At 39.0% G+C, this 26,010-nt stretch overlaps 1 protein-coding gene across 4 annotated transcripts in view; it reads right to left on the bottom strand.

The window, feature by feature from the left end:
* Positions 1 to 26,010, bottom strand: part of ATRNL1 (attractin like 1) — a 454,562-nt gene that overhangs the window by 331,689 nt on the left and 96,863 nt on the right. For 3 of the 4 annotated variants that reach the window (XM_079793604.1, XM_079793602.1, XM_079793603.1), the window contains exons 16-19: positions 25,713 to 25,926; positions 23,769 to 23,957; positions 17,346 to 17,564; positions 4,148 to 4,285 (exon numbers count right to left, since the gene is read on the bottom strand). In XM_079793604.1, coding sequence (XP_079649730.1) covers positions 4,148 to 4,285; positions 17,346 to 17,564; positions 23,769 to 23,957; positions 25,713 to 25,926 — 760 coding nt within the window. Of the gene's footprint in view, positions 1 to 4,147; positions 4,286 to 10,744; positions 10,827 to 17,345; positions 17,565 to 23,768; positions 23,958 to 25,712; positions 25,927 to 26,010 lie in introns of all 4 variants that reach the window. The other variant, XR_013814745.1, reaches the window with a different exon arrangement.

Genomic DNA, 26,010 nt, shown 5'->3' with positions numbered 1-26,010 from the left:
AATGAATGACAAGGTATAGAAATGCAAGGAAGAAAAAAAAACTATCATCAAGCAATAGCAGGACATGGACATGGAGAGATACTGATACATGCATGCAACTTCATAAGCAGTGAATGAAGGTTCCATGATATCTCTTCATGTTAACTTGCAGAGTTTCATATTAATACTGCCCTGTAACTGGAGAGCATTATGCTAAGCGAAATAAGCCAGTCAGAGAAAGATAAATATCACATGATCTCACTCATTTATGGAATATAAGAACAATATAAACTGATAAACAAAAATAGATCCAGAGGCAGAGAAGCATGGATCAGACTGTCAAACCTCAGAGGGAAGGTAGGGGAGGGTGGGAGTAAGGGGGAGAGATCAACCAAAGGACTTATATGCATGCATATAAGCCTAACCAATGGACACCGACAACAGGGGGGTGAAGGCCTGGGGCGGGGGGGGGGGGGCAATGGGGCGATAAGGACACATATGTAATACCTTAATCAATAAAGAAAAAAAAATACTGCCCTGTATTCAGAACTTCACTAAAAACATCATGTACATTAATATTTTAAAGCTTGGATGAACCTTTTATTTATCCTTTAAGGCAGTACTGGAAATAGTTAATACAGAGTTTTTTAAAAGAATTATCATCGTATAGGAGCTTTAGTAATTCCTAAGACAAAAAAAATTGTATTAAAAGACCTCTTAATGTGAGTTCATTTTGAGAGAACTCCCTTGTGGTGCTGTACTTCAGGCTAAAATGGCACAAATGTATTTTAAATTCAATTGTTTAAAATTTATGCTTCATGACAGTGTTGAAATTGTTCTGTTGTTGTCAGCATGTGGGGTTATCTTTTTATGCTGAATAAGCACCTATGAAATCGTCATGCAGTGGCCTTTTGTTTGGTGAATTTTATATGACAATTTTATAGCCAAGACACACACAAGAGGGCCATTACGTGGTCACACGATATTTCTGTTCCCCTATAATATAAAGTTGCAATATCAACTTATTACCAAAACTAAACAAACAGGGGAAAAATGATATAAGGGTTATTCAACACTGTTAAAAGTTGAAGTCAAAGCTGACTTTAAGTTGGGATGGAAAGTAGAAGTCTGTGCCAATCACAAATAGGCAGGGGGGTTGAGGAAGGGAGTGGGTGTCAGCAAGGTGCTAACCTCAGCCATGGCAAAGTTTCCCAGCCCCCAAAGGTTCAAGGACTGTGTCTCTAGCAGTTCTTCTAAAAGGCGTCTAGTAGGACAAGTCACAATCTGCATCTTCGAATGGCCAAAAGCAAAGGTCATCCTGAAATACCTGACCCAGTGTCAATGTCAAAGTTCACATAGGCTCATTCTTCTTGTACTCGTCATTCTTTCTGTGAGAACCCAAAGGATGAAAGAACTTGAAAAGATGAACCAAGGAAAACCTAGGGCGACTGAGCATCTGAGAGGAGTACTTCACCAAGGAAAACAAAGGATTTCAAAAACCAGTACAGAGGGAGGACAACCTAGCTAAAATATCAGAGCGAGAGATTCAAATCAAAATGACAATGAGATACCATCTCACACCCGTCAGAATGGCTATCATCAACAAATCCACAAACGACACGTGCTGGCCGGGATATGGAGAAAAAGGAACCCTGGTGCACTGCTGGTGGGAATGCAGACTGGTGCAGCCACTGTGGAGAACAGAATGGAGTTTCCTCAAAAAATTAAAAATGGAACTCCCATTTGACTGAGTAATCCCACTTCTAGGAATATATCACAAGAAATCAGAAACACCAATCAGAAAGGATATATACACCCCTATGTTCATAGCGGCACAATTCACCATAGCTAAGATTTGGAAACAGCCTTAGTGCCCATCAGCAGATGAGTGGATTAAAAAACTGTGGTACATCTACACAATGGAATACTACGCTGCTATAAAAAAGAAAGAATTCTTACCATTCGCAACAGCATGATGGCCATGGAGAGCATTATGCTAAGCGAAATAAGCCAGTCGGAGAAATATAAATACATATGATCTCACTCATTTGTGGAATATAATGATCAACATACACTGATGAACAAAAACAGATCCAGAGACAGAGAAGCATCAATCAGATGCTCAAAACCTCAGAGGGAAGGCAGGGGAGGATGGGAGGGGAGGATAAGAGATCAACCAAAGGACTTGTATGCATGCACATAAGCAAAACCAATGGACATAGACAGTAGGGGGATGAGGGCATGTGCTGGGGGGAGGGAGTGACGGGGGAGAGATCAATGGGGGGGAAAGGAGATATATGTAATACTTTAAACAATAAAAAATTTGAATTTAAAAAAAATATCAGAGCAGCTAGGCAATGGAGTTTCTTTTTAATCAAGCAGTTCTGCATGATTTAAAAAGGTTTTATTGGTTTCTTAATATGATTAAATTTATATAAAAATGCTATTCTGAGCAGAATCTTTGTGGAAAGGATAACTTCATGGTTATGCCATATTCTAAATATCTGTGTGTAATTATGTAATTGTTCATTTAATGGCCTCTCTCTGGGATATATAAAACCTCAGGTTGGCTTTTCTCTGACACACAGGATGATAATGTGTGCAGAGAAAATGCAAACTTTTAATTTTGTTCTGTCAAAATAACTAATAAAACCAAGATTTCCACGTCAAGTGATTTTCATTTATCTACATCTCTAGATTATTCAGGTCACTGCTCCCAGTTTGAGAGAATTAAACTTCTTACTTTTATATTAGAAAATGCTCAAATTCATTTGCTTATAAATTTTCTGCTTCTATGAACAATCTGCAATATGTGAGAAGAGTTTAATAAGAAAAAAATGCCCCATCCTAGTAGAGAGAAAGAAAAGTTAGTCTTCCTTTTTACTACCCTTTAGCCTCAGCGAACACCTGTGTCATAGTCTAGCGTGTTTATTCAGGCATTAAACATGTCTGTAACAGTCTGCTATGGACAGATATTCTTAATATGCTATAGTCTGAGCAGTTTTATTGACTGGAAGGATGAGCCCATCATGCCCCATGTTTCTTAACCCTGAGTGCAATTAGAGTCACTTGCGAAGCCTTTAAAAAGAACCAATGCCCAAGAATCACCCTACAACCCCAACCCAGACACTGACTTCATTCTTTTAGGGAACGGCCCAGACGTCCGTATTTGTTACAAGATGCCCAGGCAGTTTCAATACGAAGGTAGTGTTAAAATTGTATCTACACCAAGATAAAGCCCCAATCTCTCCTTAAAGAGTCTTCATTATTTCATAGCCAGCAAATGAGACCCTTCTGTGGAAATTACATAGGCAATCTCCATTTAGAAAAAGTAGATAAATAATCTAAGGGACAAAGATCAATCTAGAGATTAAAATGATTAAAAAAAAATCACAACATAACAGGAAAATTTTTAAGGAAAGACCAAAACTTCTTTTAAATGTAGGAGGAAAGCAGCAGCAGTATAGAGAGGAAAACAGAGAAATGTAGGTCTGAGTGAGTAAAAACGTGAAGATAACAGCATCCTTAAATGTTCTCCTAATGTGCTTCAATTCCTATTACAAGTGCCTAAACTATGAATGATCTCATTTGATCTTTACAACAACCCAATGAAGTATTATCATCTTCCTTCACATAGGAGGACAAGGAGGCACTGAGGGGTTATGGTAATGAGCCGTCATATATTTAAACAGGGGTAGAGCTGGGATTTCATTCCAGGATTGATTCTCTACACATTATGTCATACTATCACCATGTCCAAAAACACCCCACCAATCTTACCTGATATAAGGCATAGACAAACCCTTAATTATTTTATTGCTAAAGTCAAAGTGGTAAGTTACTATTAAAAAACAAACTGTCAGCAGTGATTACTTTTGAATAGGGAGATTATAGGTCATTTTTAACTTATCTGTATTTGATAAATTTTGTATAATGAACATGAATTCATTTTGAAATAACAAAAATAAAATTTTTAAAGTATATCACAGAATGTTTATATATTACATTCCAAGATATTAACACGATGGAAAAATTTCCTTTTTAAAAAATATATTTTCCACAACAAGCATGTTTCTCAATTTTCTTTTCTCTAGTAAACACACACACACACAAACACACGCATGCACGCACGCACGCACGCACACTGAAATAAATAAAAACGAATTACCTGTACACTGTCCTCCATTGGTAGGATCTCCATAATAACCTGGCATGCAGTCTTGACACTGCTTTCCTGTGGTCAGATTTTTACACTGCTCGCACACATTATTATTGATACAAGTGCTATGTCCATTACACTGGCAAGCTGAAGAAAAGAGTAAAATAAATATATATGTGTGTGTGTGTGTGTGTGTGTGTGTGTGTGTGTGTATAACAATACCAAGTATTATATCAAGACAAAGAATTTATTTTAAAAATCTGAATGTTAGCAAAGTCCAACGGACATTTCCCAAGTTGTTTTAATGTATAACATATGTGGCTCAAAACATCAATGCAGAACAATTATACAATAAATTCTATTTAGAAATGTTGCCTTATACTCTGTAAAATGTGCGAGTTAGAGATAAATTGAAACATAAAAGTTATAGCTAAGCAGGAAATACTTTTAAACATATTCCCAAAAGATTCATGTGAATATTGTCTATGAAGTTACATAAACAAAAATCTGAATAATACAGCTTTGATTAAAAGTGTTAAGATTCACCTTAATTATATTTACACATAACAAAGAATCGATTAATATAGAAAACTGTGTGGTAATAGGTTCTTACTTCAAGTACATATATATGGAAGATTAGCAAAAATAGTACTTTTAAATTAATTTGCATACATTTTTAGATTCTTTGGGCAAGAAAAGATTCAAGGCCTAATTGAAAATCTATGTGAATGTGATTTGAAGAAATTAAGAAAACAATTTCATTTACAATAGCATCGGGAAGAATGAAATACTTAGAAATATTTAGCTGAAGACGTGAGACTTGTATGTTGAAAACTACAAAACAGAATCAGATTTAAAGCATAAGTTTTTTTGTTTTCATAATATGAGAGATTTATTATGTTTTCATATTAATATTTACTAGAAACCTTTAGTGACTATTTGGAGGGTAATACTGACTTAGTTTGGTAACTGTCTAAACATCCTCCTCATTGTCACCTTCATAATCATTTTCATCATGATTACAACTGAGACAGCATTTAACTGAGCTCTCTCTCACTTTTAGGCAGGAAAGCCAATGTTCAGGCGATTCTGAATGTTTGACGAAGGCGTGATTTCTGATTAGTCAGTTTACATATTGCATCAGTTTTGAAATATTATAAATACCATCTCACTGTCATATAGCATACTAGGTGATATACATGAATTATACCTTTAATCCTCACAACAATTCTATGTAGAAGGTACTATTTCTAGGACCATTTCTAAGATAAAGGAGCCTGGGCAGTTAAGCAACTACTCCAATCACACAGCTAATCAATGGCAGAAAGAAATACATAATCAGATGTATGAATCAAAAGACCAGACATTAAACACTATACTTCTTCTATGTGGAAAATTTGGAAATGAAAGGGAAATCCCCAGAGTCTAGCATAACGTCATCAGCATCAGTTAACATCAGAGTGAAGAAATACACCCACATAAAGAGTAAAAACCAATTACCTATATCTTACAAAATTTTTCAGAGGCATAACTCTTATGATTCCCACTGAAACTTGACAGCAAAAACAAAAATCTGGGTACGATAACAACTACACAAGTAAAACTAGAAAGTAGGGACCTGTGATCCCTCTGGAAATTGAAAGAGGACGCCTCGTATAATGTACTCACTGTCCCTTTCCAAAAGGGAGACGTTCTGAAGGCAGATCTGGGCCATGCGCCAATCAAGAAGCATCATTACTTGCATGCCTCCATACAGCTGCTGGGAAGTGAGCTACAAGGATGTCTAATGTTTATGTCGTGAATATACCACATAGAGAGCTGGTATGTGTTAGACCTAACTGCAAGCTAAACTTCCAGAAAAAAAGGACGGTCATTGCCATAGCTTGTAATTAATACAGTAGCAAAGGCAAAGGAGACAGCCCATCAGAGAAAGCAGGACCCAGGAGACAATCCCTGGCACACAATCCAAAGTAAGAAATTAAGAAAACAATTTCATTTACAATAGCAACTGGAAGAATGAAATACTTAGAAATATTTAGCTGAAGACATGTGAGACTTGTATGTTGAAAACTGCAAAACATTGTTGAAATATATTAATGTAAAGGTATTCTGTATTCATAGATTAGAAAATTTAAGAGTATTAAGATACCAATTCATTCTAATTGATCTATAAATTTAAAGCAATATTTATCAAATTCCAACAGCCTTTTTTTTATAGGAAGAGACAAGCAGAGCCTAAAATTCATATTAAATTACAAAGGACCCAAACTAGTCAAAACAATCTTGAAAAATAAGAACAAAACTAAAAGATTGACATGTCTCCATTCTGAAACATACTCCTAAGATACAGTAATCAAACCAGTATGATACTGGCATATGCACAGACATACAGATCACTGAAACAGAATTAGGTCAAGAAATAACCCCATGTATCTATGGTCAATTGATTTTCAACAAGGGTACCAAGACCATTAAATGGGGAACATTAATAGTCTTTTCAGTAAATGATACTAGAGTAACTTGATATCCACATGCAATGGTACTACAGTAACTCGATATCCACACCATTTATAACAATAAACTAAATATGGGTCAAAGACCTAAAGTAAGAGTTAAAATTATTTTTAAAAAATTTACAAGAAAATATAGATGTAAATCTTCGTTACTTTGGATTAGGTAGCAGTTTCTTAGATATGACACCAAAAGCATAAGCAACCTACAGAAAAGAAAATATAGATATATTGGACATCAAAATCCTATATAATAAAAGGCTAATATGCAAACTGACCGAATGGTGGAACAACCGGTCACTATGACGTACACTGACCACCAGGGGGAGATGCTCAACGCAGGAGCTGCCCCCTGGTGGTCAGTACGCTCCCACAGGGGGAGCACCACTCAGCCAGAAGCTGGGCTCACGACTGGCAAGTGCAGTGGCAGTCTCTCTCACCTCCACAGCAGTGTTAAGGACCCCTCAGGGGATGTCTGCCTGCCGGCTTAGGCCCACTCCCCGAGGTCCTGGACTATGAGAGGATTCAGGCTGGGCTGAGGGACCCATCTTCCCTCTCCCCCGCCCACCCAGTGCACAAATGTTGTACACAGGGCCTCTAGTAAATAAGTAAAAACTTTGTGCCTCAAAGGACACCATCAAGAAATTGAAGAGACAACTCATTCAGGAGAAAATATTTAAGATCATATCTAGAATATATAAATAACAATATTCTTCAATTTAAAAAAATGTTTGCTTCAACATAGGGTTCTAATAGACATTTCCCAAAGAAGATCTATGAGTAACTAATAAGTACATGAAAAAAGCATTGTTAATCATAAGAGAATGGAAATTCAAAAGCACAATAAGTTACCACTTCACACCTGCTAGGAGGGTAATAATCAAAATGATGGACATTAACCAGTGTTGGTGAGGAGAGAATAACTAGAACACTCATACACTTCTGCTGGTGAAGTAAAATGGTGCAATAGCCTGGACAACCTCCTGGCAATTCCCAAAGTGTTAAATGTAGATTATCATATGACCTAAATTTCCACTCCTAGGTAGATACCAAAAAATAAATAAAACATGTCCACATAAAACTTATTAAAAATGCTCATAGTGGCATCATTCACAACAGCAAGAAAAATGGAAATAAGCCAAGGATCTATCAACTGATGAACATACAGACATGTGTAATGTAACTGAATATTATTCAACCATAAACATAAGTAAAGGACTGATATATGCTATAATATTGATAAATCTTAAAAATAGATGTTAAATGAAAGAAGCCAGACACCAAAGAAAATACAAGACTTCATTTAGATGAAATGTCCAAAACAGACAAATACACAAAGAAAAAAAGCTAATCACTGGTTCTTAGGGGGAAAGTAGTGGCTGTTAAAGGGGATGGGTTTTGTTTGGCGGATATTAAAATGTTCTGGAACTATATGATGATGATAGTTGCACACCTACTGGTTATATTAAAAACTGCTGAATTCTATACTTCAAAATGGTGGATTTTATGACATACTAGTGCTCCGGTGCACGGATTCGTGCACACTGAAAGAAAATTAATTAGAAGGTGGCCAGCGGGCTGGAACTGGGCGAGATGGGCCAGACAAGCCCTGGAGCCAACCTCCCATGGTCCCTCCCCGGGCGGCCACACCTGGGACAGCACCATGGCTTGAAGGGCATGTGCGGAGTGAGCGGGGTCTCTCCGGAAGGTGGGGTCCCTCGGCCTGGCCTGCGGGGACTGGGCCGAAACCGGCTCTCCAACATCCACCAAGGGGTCCCAGATTGAAAGAGGGCGGTTCCCATGTGATGCACCCCGGAATCGGACCCCTCCTGTCTGGTCCCGGGTGCGTCACCCGAGAACTACTGCTGCCAAGTCACCGCAGCTCGGCAGCTCCTGCGTTGAGTGTGTGCCCCCTGATGGTCATTGCGCGTCATAGCTAACGGTTGGACAGTCGGACAGTCGCTTAGCCTTTTATATATATAGAGAGAGATGAGTTATGTCAATGAACAAACAAGCAAAATAGAACTAATTATATGAGCTGAAAATAATTTGCACAAAATAGAATTAAATGAGCTGAAAATAATTTGCACAAAATTTTACCATCTCTTCATGTACAACATTCATAATGTTATGTTATCCTACCTCTCATCAAAAAAGTGTGATTTTCCCCACCCTTTGAACATGGTCTGACATCAAGATTTTCTCAGAACAGAAGTAAGTGATGGGGTAGAAATTCTGGCTTAGATCTCAAGAAGTAGACATATTCTGCTCTCTGCCTGGAATTCTAGCCTAAGAATCCCATGCAGGAGGTCGCGCCTATACTGTTGGAGGATGAAAGGTCACGCACATCGCAGAACAGGAATATGCAGCTGAGAACCCTAGTTCAACCAGTCAGCCTCACCACCGGACATGTGCGTGAAGCATCTGGGACCATCCAAAACCAGTCAAACTGCCAGATAACTGTAGCCACGCAAGAAAAACCAGGAGAAAGAAGAACTACCTAGCAGATCAGCAAAAATAGATGGTATAGAATCATGAATAAAACTGCTTTAACCTTTTGCACTCGGATGTCGAGTGTGACTCGACACGGTTAGCATTAGAATAAAGGAATCGAGAAAAAAGCAAGCGAGTGCAAAGGGTTAACACAGTGCGTTTGGGTGCTATGTTAATAGTAATAAGGAACTAAAACAAATTTAAGAGGAAACTGGAAACATTTAAAGAAAGATTTAGTGAGTTGAAATATAGATCAAAGGAGCTTCCAGGAAATAAAATATAGGGAATCAGTAAAAAAGACTAGGGGCATAGTGAAAAACCCTAACATTAGTGATCTCCTAGAAATAGAGAACCAAGTGACACAATGGGACAAATGCAGTATCTGACAAGTGAATGGCAGAAAAGTTACAAAAATGATGAAAAACATGAAGCCACAGAGCAAATAAGCCATACAATTCACAATCTCAATAAAAAATAAAACTGACACTTAGGTACATTATATTAAAATTACTGGCATCCAAAAAACTCCTTAAAAACGTCAACAGGAGGAAAAAGACATATTGATGTTAAAAGATAAACAAAAAGCTGATAAATTCTTAAGAGAAATGGAGGAAGCTGGAAGAAAAGGAAATTACATCATCAAAGCACTGAAAAAGATATACCTGTCAACTTGAGATGCTATTTCCAGTAAAAAATATCCTTCAAATATGAAGATATATATACACAATAAAAACATTTTTCATATCTATGAAAGCTATTATAATTTGATGCCACAATTGAAAAACACAGTATTTAAGTTAAAGTTCATCAAGCTAAAGAAATATTATAGCAAAAGGAAATTTTGATCTCTATTAAAAAAATGAAAAAAACAGGAAATGATCAATATATAAGTTAGTAAAAAGATTTTTATCATCCTATATAATAAAGAGGTAATATGCAAATTAACCCTCACGCCCTCACAAGGTGGCTGCCTACGACCAGGCTGCCAGGGGGATTAGTGAGGGACAACCAAATGACTGAACAGCAGGCTGCGTGGGGCAACCAGGCCGTCGGCGGGGGATGGGGGTGGGGTGGGGGCCAGTTAGGGGCAACTAGGCCAGCAGAGGGGGGCAGTGGGGAGACCAGGCCAGCAGGGGGGGCGGGGCAGTTGGGGGCAACCTGGCCAGAAGCGGGGAGGTGGAGGGGAGCAGTGAGGGGCAATCAGGCTGGCAAGGGGGGCGGGGGCCAGTTAGGGGCAACCAGGCCAGTGGGGGTGGTGGGGGTGCAGTTTGGGGCGACCAGGCAGGCAGGCGAGTGATTAGGAGCCAGTGGTCCCGGATTGTGGAGAGGGATGTCTGACTGTCGGTTTAGGCCTGATCCCTGGGACATCCCCCAAGGGGTCCCGGGTTAGAGAAGGTGCAGGCTGGGCTGAGGGACCGCCCCCCCCCCTGCCCTCCATGCACGAATTTCGTGCACCAGGCTTCTAGTTTCTTTATAAGAAAACTGTTTAACGCAAAAATAATAATGTATTGCATGGTTAATATGTAGAAGTAAAATATATGGCAATAACTACACAAAGGACAGGAAAAAAGCAAATGGAATTACACTATTGTAATATTCTTACCTTATACATGAAGTAGTATAATACTGATTCAAGGTAGACTGTGATAAGATAAAGGTGACTATTACAATCACTACAGCAGTCACTAAAAAAAACACAAAAGAGGTATAGCTAAAAATCCAATGAAAGTGATAAAAAATGGACTTAAAAAACACTCAATTCATCAAAAAAAGGCAAAAGAACAAACAACAGAGAGAAAAATAAAGAAAAAAGTTTTAAATCAATACCTTAATGGTATGAATTAAACTCAATAATACCAATATTATATTAAATCTTAATTGACTAACACTCTGATAAAGGACAGAGACTGTCAAACTAGATTTTTTAAAAATAAAACAAAAATAATCTAGACCTATTGACTGTTTACAAGAGGTTAATTGTAAAAATAGCAACAACACACTGATAAGAAGAGTTCTACCTTCGGCCCATGAAGGATTAATCCCTCAAGTAATTGACCTCTAATGGTAAACAACAAGAAAACTAAAGAAAACGTATGAAGCAACTACTTTCGAACATCACAGGCAGCTCAGGAACGGCATGCCTGAGAAAAGGGAAACAAAATATGCGTGTCCTGCTTGCCACCTGGAAGCAGATTAGAGTGTGCAGCTCGGGGAGGGAAACCGAAGCAAAGGCCAGAGATCTCATTTAGTTGCGGAAACACAGACCAAAGTTCAGAGAGGCCGTGGTGGCTAGAATTTGTGGAGCAAAATACCACAGGCGAGAGATGTACACAGCAATCTGCAGAGGGGATTGAATCTGACTGAATAACTGAACATAATGTGAAACTCCATGAAGCTGGAGAAAGAACTACCAGAAAACAACTTCCATTAGACGAGGAAGAGTTTGCATGCCCACTAGTCAGAGTAGGGAGAAATCATAATGCAAAGAGCATTGTGCAGAGACCACAAAGAGGCACTGTCTTCATGGAAACAAATTCACACTGGACTTAGGGCTGCTATGCACAAGTCCTAACAAACCTTAAAAACAATTTTGGAAGTGATCATACAGATCCCATGTAATATAACTGCATGCCAGAAAAAAGTTCAATACACTAAAAGAAATAAAACAAAATTTAATAATAAACTGCAAAAATCACAATGTCCAGGATACCAAACAAAATAACGGAGCTGGAAATTTTGACTCATATTCAGTAAATAAACACACACACACACACACACACACACACACACACACACACACACACATCAACAGAAACAGACAAAGAAATAGCACAGGGATGGAATGAGCAGAGGATTTTTAAAACAATTATTAAGAGAGTTATCCATATACTCAAGAATACAGAGAAAGAGAGAAATGGAAAATATAAAATTACTAAAATACAATTTCTAAAGATGAAAACTAAAATATAAAAAATAAATTCAATGGGGAAAGAATAGTCTTTTCAACAAATGGTGCTGAGAGACCTAGATACTCTGACAAAAGAATTAAGTTCCTTTCTCACAACACATGTAAGAAGTAACTTGACCCTAGCTAGCATGGCTCAATTAGTTGGAGCGCCATCCCATACACCAAAAGATGGTGATGGTTCAATTCCCGGTCAGGGCACACACCCAGGTTGCAGGTTCAAACCCGTTTGGGTGAGTGGGAGAGGCAACCAACCAATGTTTCTCTCTCCTCTCTTCTCTCTTCTCTCTTCTCTCTCTCTCTCTCTCTCTCTCTCTCCTTCTTTCCCTTCCCCACCCCCCCCCAGTAAAATAAAATAAAAACATGGTAGAGTCTTTTTTTTTTTTAAGTAACTCAAAACTGGTCAGAGACCTAAATGCAAGAGCTAAAGCTATTAAACTCTTAAAAGAAAACATAGGCATAAATCTTTGGAATATTATATTATGCACTAGAGGCCTGGTGGATGAAAATTTGTGCACTGAAACGGGGGGGGGGGGGGGGGCCCTCAGCCTGGCCTGAGCCCTCTCACAGTCCGGGAGTTCTCAGAGGATGTCCTACTGACGGCTTAGGCTCCCTCCCTCTTGGGGAGGCGACCGGACGGCCAATCAGGGGACAGCACTGCCCCCATCACCCTGCAGCTGTCACCGGGCCTCTCTCTATGGGAGACAACCAGACAGGCCGATCAGGGGACGGTGCTGGCCCCCCCATCACCCCTCGGCCACCACTGGTCACCACCACCCCCATTGCCTTTCCCTTCCCTCCCTCTGCCCACTTGGCTGGCCTGATGCCACCTGCTCGCCGGCCCTGCCCCCCGCCAACTGGTCGGTCCGTGTTCAGTCTATTTGCATATTACGCTTTTATCATATAGGATGGTTTCAAAGGAGTATCACCAACAGCACAAGAAACAATAAAAAAAGATAGGATATCATCAAAATCAAAAACTTTTGTGATTCAAAGTACACTATCAAAAAAGTGAAAACCGCCCTAGACGGTATGGCTCAGTGGATAGAGGTGGCCTGTGGACTGAAGGGGCCCGGGTTCGATTCCAGTTCGATGCCTGGGTTGCGGGCTCAATCCCCAGTGGGGGGTGTGCAGGAGGCAGCCGATCAATGAGTCTCTCTCATCATTCATGTTTCTATTTCTCTCTCCCTTTCCATTCCTTTCTGAAATGAATTTTTAAAAAAATTTTAAGTGAAAAGACAGGATATGGAGAAAAGGGAACTATTGGTGGGAATGCAGATTGGTACAGCCACTATGGAGAGCAGAATGGAGTTACCTTCAAAAGTTAAAAATGGAACTGCCTTATGACCCAGCAACTCCACTTCTGGGAATTTATCTGAAGAAACCCAAAACACCCATTCAAAAGAATTAATGCAACGTTATTTACAACAGCCAAGAATTGGAAGCTGCACAAGTGCCCATCAGTAGATGAGTGAATAAAAAAGCTGTGGTAAATTTATAAAACAGAATACCATTCTGCCATTAAAAATAAGGAAATCTTAGCCTTCGTAACAGCATGGACAGACCTGGAGAGCATTATGCTAAGTGAAATAAGCCAGTGAGAAAAGACAAGTACCACATGATTTCACTCAAATGTGGAATCTTATGAACAAAATGAACAACCAAGCAAAACAGAGACAGCCTCCTAGATAGAGAACACGCCGATAACTGTGTTGGGTGGGGAGTGAGCAGGTATTGAGCGAGAGAAAAAAACTCAGCGACATGGACAGCAGTGTGGTGAATGCCAGCGGGAGAGGAGTGAGAAGAGATGGAGAAGGGTATTGGGGGAATAAATAGTGACGCACCGAGACTCGATTTGGGTGGTGGACACACAATACAGTGTACAGATGATCTGTTCTAGAACTGCGCACCTGAAACCTGTAGGATTGTTAACCAGTGTCATCCCAATAAATTCAATACAAAGGAAAAACAAAAAACAAAAAAGGGAAGATAACCTACAGAATGGGAGGAAATATTTGCAAAACAATTTTTGATACAGGACTTGTATTCAGAATATATAAAGAACTCTTATAGTTCCACAATAAAAGGACAAAAGACCCAATTTAACAATGGGCAAAGAATCTGATAGACATTTCTCCAAAGACATACAAATGGCCAAAAATACATTTTAAAATGTTCAGCATCACTAGCCAACAAGAAATTGCAAATCAAAACCACAATGAGATAACACTTCACACCCGCCAGGATGACTATAATCAAAATATGTGAGTAACCAGTGTTTGGCAAAGATACGGAGTAACTGGAACCCCTGTTCACTGCTGTTAGGAATATAAAACAATGCAGCTACTTTGAAATAGTCTGACAGTTCCTCAAAAGGTTAAACATGGCTTGCATTTGACTCAGATATTCCATTCCCAAAGTAATGAAAATATGTCTACACACAGAAGCATTACTCAAAAAGCCAAAGACTGGAAACACCCTAATGTCCATGAAGGGACGAACGGATAAACAAAATGTGGTAGACTCTTATAATGGAATATTATTTGGTAAAATATGAAGTACTGAGACATGCTACAACATGAATAAAACTTGAAAATATTATTCATAGGGAAAGAAGCCAGTCCCAAAAGACAGCAATTGTATAATTCAATTTATATAAACTATCCAGAATAGGCAAATCTATAGAGATACAAAGATTAGTGGTTGCCTAGGGCTCACAAGAATAAGAGGGGGTTTAACATGCAGTGACTGTTAGTATCAGGTTTCTACTGGGGAATGGCAAAAATGTTGTTATTGTTTTAAATCTTTATTGTTGAAAGTATTACATAGGTTCTCCTTTCTCCCCCATTTAATCTCTTCCAGCCCGCTCCCTTCCCCCCTCCCCTCCCAGGCCCTCACCACTCCATTGTCTGTATCCAAGGGTTATGCATATATGCATACAAGTTCACTGGTTGATCACTTCCCACCCACCCTCCCCTGCCTTCCCTCTTTTTAAATTGATTGCAGTAATAGTTGCATAATTCTGTGTAGTATATAATAAAAACCACTGAGTTGTAGACTTTAAATGGGTAAATCGTATGATGCAATAGTCTTATGTGTCAATGAAGCTAGGTTACAGTACTCAGTTATTTAATCAAACATAATGGTTTCCTCTTGAGTGTGGCAGGGGCCTGTGCATGTGATGGGATGGTCACTCTGATGAGTAGGCATGTTACATGGCCAGCTGAGTTTTTAAAAGGGAGATCATCCTGGATGGACCCAATCAGCTGAACCCTTACAAAGAACTGGACTCCACCTGAAGAAAGAGATTGAAAGTGTCAGAGATCCATCTGAGTTTCTGAGACTCTACACTGCGAGTTGGAGATGAAGGGGGGGCGTGTGTGAGAGAATGTACGCATTCCTTAGAAGCTGAGTGGTCACTGGCTGACAGACAATTGGAAAACAGGCACCTCAGTCCTACAACTACAAGGAACTGAATTCCACCAACACTATGAATGCGCTTGGAAGCAGATTCTTCTCTAGATCTTCCAAACAAAAGCTCGGCCTGACCAACACCTTGGTTTCAGCCCTTGAGACCCGGAGCAGAGAAGCCAGCCAGGCCAGGGCCCAACTTCGGAATACAGAACTGTGAGCTATAAACGAGTATTGTTTAAGCCTCTAAGTTTGTAGTAACTTTTTATGCTGGAATAGAAAATTAATAGACACCCCCTCGCCCCCCCCCCAAAAAAAGGGGGGTAAGAAAAAAACAAACAAAAGGTATAGTACCAGCCACACAAATCCAAGTAGGAAGTGATAACCTATAATGTCTCTGGAGATTAAAAGAGGATTCTTGATCATCCACCACTAAATCTTCACCCATTTTAAAGTCTGTTAATTGGTGAAAATGTTTAGAAATGTTATGTCTTTTTGATTAATTTACCCATTTATCTTTATAAAGTGACACTTTTTTTTTGCTCTGGAAACTATTTGTTTGATATTCGTATAGCCAATTCACCTCTCTCTTGATTTATGTTCTCATAGTGTATCTCTTTCCATTCTTTTACATTTTAAATGGGTTTCTTATAGGCAGCCTATAGTTGGGTCTTGCTTTTTTAGCTGATATGAAAACATCAGCCCTTTTATTGAGGGGATTAGGTCATTTACAGTTAGCATAACTATTGAAATGACTGAGCTTAAAACTATTGTGTTGCTATTAGTTAACTATTTGTCCCATCTGTTCTGTCTTGCATTTTTTCTCTTGTTCTGCCTTCTCTTGCATGAAATATTACTTCATTTAATCTAATTTCTTGGCTTATTAGCTGTGGATTGCTGTGTTATTTCAGGAGTGTCTAAGAGTGTGTGGACATATGTTAAAACCACCACAGTCATTAGTAACGATCTTATCCGGTCCTTGTGTCAGGTTGATCCCTCTTCTAGATCACTCTTTCCCGAATGTCCCTAGTATTCACTCCCTCCTCTACTTGAGGTATTTATCACAAGTCCCCTCTCAGGAAGATCTTCTCTCACCACACAGTTTAAATGGCTAGCCATATTCCCCCTTCCTGGCCTTCTTTATTTAATAGCACGTATCACCATCTAACGTCATATGTGTATGTGTAATTTAAATGAGAATACAAGCTCCATGAATACAGACTCCATGAATGATATTAAACTTATTTGTTATTTGTTGTATCTCTAGCATCTAAGATATTCCTTAGCACATAGTAGGCACTCAACAAAAATATGGACTAACAAACACACACAAACAAATCCTAAAATCTAGTAATTATTGACCTTCAAACTTGAGTGGTAGTGAATACCAAAGGCAACTTTCAAAATGAGGCCAGGTGACTCCATCATAGGTATTACAGAGAAAATTCCTATTCTTACCATGAAGTTTGACTAGATCCTAGGAGTTACCTTTGAATTCTAAGATATAATACTAGGATAAAAAAAAAAAAGGCATAAGCCAATATTATTTCCTCTTAAAAACTGAGATGAAACCTAATCTAATAATTATTTGCAATGCATCTTATTAGCCTATTTAATAATTCCAAACAGAACACCATCAATACAACACAGGTGGATATAGGAAAGAATATTTTTTATCTCTGAATTTTAGCCTCATCTTGTTATCCTTTTTTTCTAAATCTTTATTACAAGAAAGAAAAAAATATTCTTGAAATTGTCTGAAAAAACACTTTGATTGAAAAACTGAATGTCTGAAAAACTGCAATTGTTATCATCACACATTTCTTACCTGGACACTGGATAAAGGACCACTCGTAGTTCTTTTCTTTGGGACAAAGACTGGAGTCAAGAACCATCTCACTGCTGTGCGTTCCCACGAGCTTCATGGGTCCTCGGGAAGAGCCTTCAATGCAGTGTCCTCTGCCTGTGTTACTAGGGTCATTGCACCAGCCACACCCAGGCTGTTCCAGGCAATGCCCACAGGTTCTCAATCCAGAACAATTCTGAGCTGTGTGACAGGAACATTAACAAACACGTTACATGACTTTATACTCAAGTAGAACTGTAAGCTAATGAAGAAATAAATATGATCTGAGAAAAAAGACTGTAAAAGGTCATCTATAGTATACACATTTTGGTAATAATGCCTTAAGAAAGCAACTACTTAAAGCAAAGAAAACATTCATCATGAACAATGAGAGATGGATGGACGGACTTGAGGGTTAGAAATGGGTGGTGACTATGACATGGAGAAAAATGAAGTCAGAACTTCACGTCTCCTGAGCTTTGCCAGGATTAGGACCTTCAGGGAGCTTATGAGGGGCCTACAGCCCACCCTTCTTTTGTCTGTGATGTACAGCCACGTTCGCTACTGTGCCTAGTGAAGTCCTTCGAGGAAAATGTGCAACCTGCCTGGGAATGGCCAGTGCTGTGATGCCTGCCCGTCCCTGTGATGGCTAAGCCACATTAGGACTGTCTCGTATGGACGATGCTCTTTCCAGGGGTCCAAGATGCTAGTATTTGGCTCTCCTGTGATGCGTAAAATTCAATCTCCACCCATAGAGCCATCTGGATGGGAACATGGAACTTGGGTACTCTGCCTCCATCAGGCAACCAGCAGACAGGCTGTCTCTGACTTTCAGGGCAGAATATCACTCGGAGACTCATCACTGAATCTCAGCCTCTTTTGTTTAATTGATGTGTAACCTATGACCCTCAACAAAGCCCATCAATACTGGGATGTTTTTTCTAAGAATGAACCTATCATAGTCTGACATCGCATTTATAATAGTTCCTATGTAATGTTTTAAATTTTTAATTCATAATCAGAGTATCCTATATTGGGCTGAGGTGCTCTTTGAGTACTCGTATTTTGCTAGAACAGGCACACTTTGTCTTGGGAATTGTATACCCACAGAAGATGGTGACACAGGGACAAGGCACCAAGAAAAATTTCTCCTAGTAGATTTCTGGCAGATTCAGTTTCACTGTTATGGTAATAATAACTTAATTGCCACTCAGTATTTTAATATTACTGGGTACACTTTGTACCCAGTAAGATTTCTGTAAACAATGGCAAAACTGAACATCAAGAATTCAATATAGAGGACCATGAAGGAATAACAGAATATTAGATTTTAAAATTCATCAATTACAATATGATTTGTTGTTATGAATTTCTTGCATGCTAAGCATTTCAGAGATTGGAAGTAAGAAGGTGGAAAATGAGTACCATCTCCTATATTTATTTAATAATAAATTATAAAAGAAAGAATATTTTTTGAGTCATTAAACACAAGTGACTAATGTTAACCCTGTAGGAAATTCATTCTTTAGCCTTTAATGCTGACTCAAAAACTGACAGACTCTATTGGTTTTTCTTTTTCTTATAGAAAACAATAATAGAAAAGCTTCCTAAATTATGGATAGTACAGAGACTATGTATGATCTACAAGTAATCAGAGCAATCATTTTTATTTTATTTATTTATGACTTTTTGAAAGACTAAGTTGTAAATATTTAATATGTTTTTTGAAATATATAAGAATTTGAAAAATTAATCTGCAAGAATTTATGTCATCAAATGATTACTGACAATTTCTGGTTTCCAGTCCAGCAGGTAATGAGGTTAGAAGTCACCATTCCATCCTAACAAAAAGTAAAAAGTAGCACAAACTGAAAAATCAACAATTCTTCTTATATCCATCAGAGACGTGAAGTCATAGGGCAAACCACTATCCCCTAAATTGGAGAGGCAGACAGGTGGATGGAGAACATCACAATTTACCAAAGTAACCTCTGCAGGACTCAGGGCCAGAGTCAGAAAACCTGACCTGTGATTGATGAACTGCTGGAAGCTGACTCTGGACAACTCTGCGAGTTAACCGCTCCAGGGCACCCAGTCATCAGAGGAACCCCACACTGTTATGAGCTTTATCTCCAGAAGCTCTAGCAGGTCCTCAAAGTAAATATCAAAGAAAAAGCCCCTTGTGCTCCCAGCAGGAGGAGAGGAAAGGGAACCACTTTAAAATATGCCAGAGCAGTCTGTACTTCTTAACAAAGCCTGGAGGAAGTATGTAACAGAGCCCAAACACCTGGGGTTCTATGAGAACCTACCTGACTTGATTAAAGGAAGATACCCAACTCTACAGGGAAAGAGAAATACACAACCTCAAGCTCCCTCCAGCCATCCTCTCCCACCTAAGAGAGGGGGGAAGCTAAGAAGCACTAGTGAAATTCACAGTATGGGCCACAGGCTCATGAAAAGATGGACACCTAATCATAGAACCATAAAATACTTCTCCTCGCCCATTCCTCACCACAACATTACTGAAGGCCAATTTATAGCCGTTTCTTTTACTCACAATATAATATCTGGCTATCAAGAAAAATTACAAGGTATATCAAAAGGCAAGAGAGAGAGAGAGAGAGAGAGAGAGAGAGAGAGAGAGTTTGAATAAGCATCAGACCATCAGACCAGACATGACAGGAATGTTGGAATTACCAGAACAGGAATTTGAAACAACTACGATTAGTAGGCTATGAGCTCTCGTGGATAAAGTAGACAGCATGTAAGAACAGCTGGGTGACATAAGCAAAACTACATGTAAGAAAATCTAGATGACCTTGTGTTTGATGATGTTTTAGTTATGACACCAAAGGTATGATTCATGAAAGAGTTGATTTAAACAAAAGATTACCTTCCCTAACTGCCAAGAATAACAAGTCTAACTTGAGCATGTACATAAACCTGTAAAATATTGAAAGAAATATAGATTTGTGAGATGTATACTATATTCTCATGTTTCTTATTATTCCATTTTCACCATATCAATTTAATTAATTTTTATTTGAACTTTTATATATTAAGAACTAAATCTTCTATTATTGCTTTCAATAATCCCATGGCATTTCATTTTCACAAATAGAATATCCAACTACTTAAAGTATATTAATTATTTATAATTCCAGTTATTAGCAAAGTTTTCTTAAAAAACAATTGGGCAAGATTTGTCTTAAAATATATTTATTTTCTTCAATTTGTGAATTTTTAGCATTCCTATCACAATATTATAGATGGAAAATACTGAAGAATATTGCAAAATCTATATTTGCTTCTCATTTGCAAAGAGATGTTTCCTTCAAGTTGCAGTTACTAGAAAACCTCAAATGAGATAAGTCCAATGTCCCACTTCCCCACAAGAATGCACAGGACATATGATTTTAAATGCTATGGAGCAAAACCTAAGCAAAAAAAAAATTGCAAGTAAAAGTAATTAAAAAATATTGAGATATCTAAAAATTCCAACAACTATTTACTCTTGCTGGATATATTAAATAGAAGAAAAAATCATTTTAGACATTAAAGAACATTTTTAACAGGTGAAGAAACTACTCTTCAGATGGAAAAACAATGACAATCAATTTTAAAATCCATATCAACTCCTGGAAAACTGGATTTAAACAAAATGCAAAATTTTGAATGCCAGCCATAAAGAAAACAATTTAAAAGCTCTCAAAGTAAAGAAAAAAATGTTCCACAGGAAATGAAAATTAAGTTGGTTTGAGAATCTCATCCACGTCGAATGCTAGAAGTTCTCAGGAAAGAATTATTTAGAACTCCAAGTTCCAGTCTTTTCATCATTCAAGTGAACATGGAAAATACACTTTAGACATGCAAAACTCAAAAAGCTTCCAGCCACAAGTATATTTAAAAAGAATTACTGAACTGTTCTCCAAAAGATGCACAGATAACAGGGAATGAAATACAAGAAAGATTCGTGAGAAGACAATTTAGATCTAATTCTAAATAATTTTTTGAAACTTCTTAAGAACATGAGAGCTTGGGTACCTTTTTCCCTACCTTTTAGCCTTTTTAATTATAAAATATAACATACATAAAACACATACAAGTACATAAATCATAATACAACATAATGTAGTACAGTAATAAATTACATATATATATATAAAGCCAGCGACCAGAATGCCAGAACAACCAGAATGACTGGTCGCTATGATGCCCACTGCGGCCAACCAACAGGCCCAATTGTGGGTGGGGCCGGCCGTCCAACCACCTGCGGCCCCTCCCCCCCTCCGGCCAGGCCCCGATCAGCCCCCATCATGGTGGGCCGGCCAGACCCCACCCATGCATGAATTTGTGCACCGGGCCTTTAGTTGTAAATAAATGTTTTGTACCTGCACCCAGCCTAGAAGTGCAACACTGCCTCCTTTGTTCCCTTTTCCTACTCAGCACCCCCAATCTCTTCCCAGCAGTACCCACTGACATTCAGAAGAATAACTTTTTGCCTTACTCTATAGTTTTACCACCTAAATCAGTGGTCGGCAAACTGTGGCTCTGTTGACGAATGAGTTTGCCGACCACTGACTTAAATAATCATTCCTAAACAATATAATGCAGCTTTCACTACTTCTGAACTTTATATAAATGGAGTCATACAGTATGTAACCTTTTGTGTTTGGCTTTTTTAACTGAACATTAATGTTTATGGACAAACACGGCTATGGAGGCAAGAGGGGCTGGGCACTGTCTCAACTCCCCACCAGCCTCCAGCACTGGAACTCAGCCCTCCTCACCAGCGAGCTCCTAGTTATAAGGTACTTTCTGTGCTAGTGAGACCATGTTATGCCTGCAGCTACCCCATTTCCACACACCTGATCGTGTACATCACCATTCCTTACCAAAGTTCAAAGAAAGAATAGAAACAGAAAGCTCAACCTACAACACATCCAGCCATGCCCATTCCAGAAGCACCTCTCACTTGATGCCAAGAGCCGGAAGCAACAAATGTACACAAGAGCCACAGCCTGGGAGAGCTAGCCTCCAGGGTCAGTCTCCATGCCACAGCGGTGCCCAATAAGAAACAAATACGGGCTTGGCTGGATCTCTGGGTAAAATCCATCCTCCCCAGAAGGATGGAAGGTCTGAAAAACCAGTGAGTCTCCACCCTCACTGTCTTAAGCAGACAACCACCTCTGAATGAGGTTACTCATCTGAGCAACAAGGGCTGATCACTGGGTGACCATGTGGTCTGAGGTCCACTGGGCGCCAGGGCAGGCCTCAAAACAGGAGATTCACCACCAACAGGGGCCTCAGAATTATGAAGCTGCTCTTCCAGGAAGTGGCTCTTCCTCTTGGAGGAAAACCAAGAGAGCTCGCAAGAATGGAAGGAAGAATAAATGGGTAGACAATGCATGGTGCTGCGGGGACAGTGACACTTATCACAGCCAAGGTGCCAGGGGCTGCTCCTATGGAAGGAAGGCCAGGCAGCCAAGGGGCTCTAAGCAAGTCCAGCGGGTGCTTCAGAACAGGCCTTGTGATGGCCCGCACTTCCGGGAAACCGGCACGTGGCCGCCTCCAGGAGGGAGCCGCTGCTAGCAGGAAGCTAGCCCAGACAAGTAGCTTCTAAATTCTCCCACACTGTCTCAACTTCCTACAAGGCCACCAGTGCCATCAGTCGTATTATGCAATCCCCTTGGCAGTGACTTCCTGATGTAATTTGTCTTCGCAAGAAAAGCTACTCTCATAACCATGTTGTACCAGTAACCAGAAGCATCCTCATCCTACAGTCCTTAAGAAACACGACACCAACCAGGGCCCCGGATCTTCTCCTGCCAGCCCAGAACCACCCTGCTGACACCACTCCCCTCGTGATGCCAACCCAAACTGTAAGCCCGCCTTTGTAGCAGCTGTGCCGCCACGGATACAATATTCTTGCCCAAAAGGCTTCACTTGAATCTAGTAATTAAAAAAGGCTAATTTGAATCTAATCATGAAGAAACAAGTGGACAAATTCAAATTGTGAAACTTAGAATACAACTGGGACAGATTCTTTAAAAAATACCATAGGCATGTAAGTCAGAGAACTCATGGGAACTGGCCTAGGTCGAAGGACACTAAAAAGCACAGCAAAGCCATCTGTGACCTTGGGAATGCTATGCTGTTTGCAACATGCACTCAGAGTCAGGGAAGGACAAATGCGGCAAAGGTTAACAGGTAGGGGGAGATACCTACTGGAATTCAAAATGATGCTCTAATATAAACCAGGAGCTTACAGCACTAATAGGTTTTAAAACGAGCTGTAACACCATTTTTTCTCATTTTTTAAAACTTCCTCAAATGTTTAGTTCCATCGTAGAATAGTGAGGGAAGTCGCTGTCGAATGAACAGTCCCTGCACATGGGCACTTACGAGAGCAGGTCGCAGTCTGCCACTCCAGGCACTGCCCATACGGGAAGGAGATGATGTAGGCGTTGGAGTCCACGCAGCGCTTGGTGCTGCTGCACCACATGCACTCCATGCCGTTGCTGGTGCAGTTGGAACACGAGGTCCGCAGGGAGCACGGGTTCTTGCACGACCTGGCATTCTGATTCGGACTCACTGAAATCAATCCACACACACAATTCTTGTGTTTGTAAATGTATTCTGGCACAAGTGAAGGGGTTTGCTGTTCAGGGACTATTTCCATTAAGCCAGGTGTGGAATAAAAATTTAAGCAAAAATGGCATGGTAAGGTTAAAAATTAAATACACAATACAAAACAGACATGATGTATTATAGACATGGACACTTGAAACCTACTTAATTTTATTAACCAATGTCACCCCAATAAATTCAGTAATTTTTTTAAAATGAAGATATGTCAATACTTCTTAAATTTATTTTAAAATTTATAATTTCTAGGAATGTTTAATCCTTTACAAAGTACATAAAGATGTATAACTTAAAAACTATAAATATAAACCTAATACATAACCTAACTGTTCTATCTATTAGCTAAATACTATGTACTTTATCATAGCTAATGTCCTGTCAGTGAGTATGTTGCTTATATAAACAATAAAAATAAAATAATTTACTGTAAAATCTTTACCTAAAATATAGTATTTATCACACCCACTAGAATGACTACTATTTTTTTAAATGTTGACAAGAATGTGGACAACTCAGAACCCTTGTACATTGCTGCTGGGAATGTGAAATGTTACAGCATCGATGGCAAACAGCATGACAATCCCTCAAAAATTAAACATAGAATTGCCATATGATGTAGCAATTCCACTTCTGGCTAAAGATGGGAAAGCAGCAACTGAGACAGATATTTGTACACCTATATTCATAGCATCATCATTCACAATAGCCAATGAGAAGCAACTCAAGTATCCATCAGTGGATGAACAGATAAGTAAAATGTGGTGTACACATATAATGGGCAATTATTCAGGGTTGAAAAGATATGAAATTCTGACACATGCTACAACATGGATGAGCTTTAACGAATTTATGATCGGGTCAATAAGCATCACAAAAGGACATAAACCTTATGATTCCACATATGAGGTGCCTAGAGTAGTCAAACTCATAGAAAGTAAAAGAGGTGGTTGTCAGGGACAGGGGACAGCGGTTTAAAGACTTACTGATTAATGGGTACAGAGTTTCAGTTTGGGAAGGGAAGGTCTGGAGTTAAATGGTATTGACAGATGCACAACAGGGGAATCTACTTAATGACCCTGAACTCTACATTGAAAATGGTTTAAAAAGTCAATTATATCTCAATGAAACTGAAAAAAAAATGTGGTTAAACTTGTAAATTTTGTTATAAATTACTGCAACAAAAAATACAATCTTTTAAAAGAGAAAATAATTCAATATTCTTTTCTTACTTCACTTAACAAAATCCATTCCACAATATGTAACAAAAATGTCTCTTTTTACTTTTCAACTGAAATATTAGATATGCAAGATTAAAGTGGTTCTAAATTAGTTGTTAATCTTAAAGACAAATCTTTCTTCCAAAGGCTATTATTATAAAAGTAAAAGACATTATTAACACATTAAGAATAGATTCTTAGTATACTATAATCAACTATAACCATATGTTCATAATCTCACGATTTCAACCAAAAAAATAAAGACTGTCTTAGACAATAAAATGTATTCTTTTCACAAGTTAATGCTAAGGTCACGGCAATAAGTGAGGAATGTGAATAAATTTCAAAATCTACATGGGGATCAGCATCATGAGAAGATGGCCAAGGTTACTACAGGCCCACAAACCATCACAGTCTGGAAGGGATGGTGGAAAGAGGGTTGGGACCATGTTTTAAAGAAATACTCGCCTACTGGACTACTTACCAACAGGTTTTTCACAGACAAGGCCATCTGCCATAGATGTACAAGGGTTAGCTTTTAAGCCCGCCACTGCGGCTCTCTCTAGGTATGCACAGAACCCAGAATCGTTGGGCTCACCAGGAAGCCACTGCAGTGTTGTGTTTGTAAAGGGAGACATGTCTTCCCAGCCCCAGTAGGATATGTTGATCTTGCGCAAGCCAACCCAAGGTGATACTTTCTGTAAACAATAGCAAGGAGGGCATAAAAAAGTTAGATGTAAAAATACTATCCTATTCCTTAGAAAACAGTATATTGTCATTAA

The sequence above is a fragment of the Cnephaeus nilssonii genome (genome assembly GCF_951640355.1).
Source record: "Cnephaeus nilssonii genome assembly, chromosome: 16".
NCBI classification, from domain to species: Eukaryota; Metazoa; Chordata; class Mammalia; order Chiroptera; family Vespertilionidae; genus Cnephaeus; species Cnephaeus nilssonii.
This window is presented reverse-complemented; position numbering and strand designations above follow the sequence as displayed.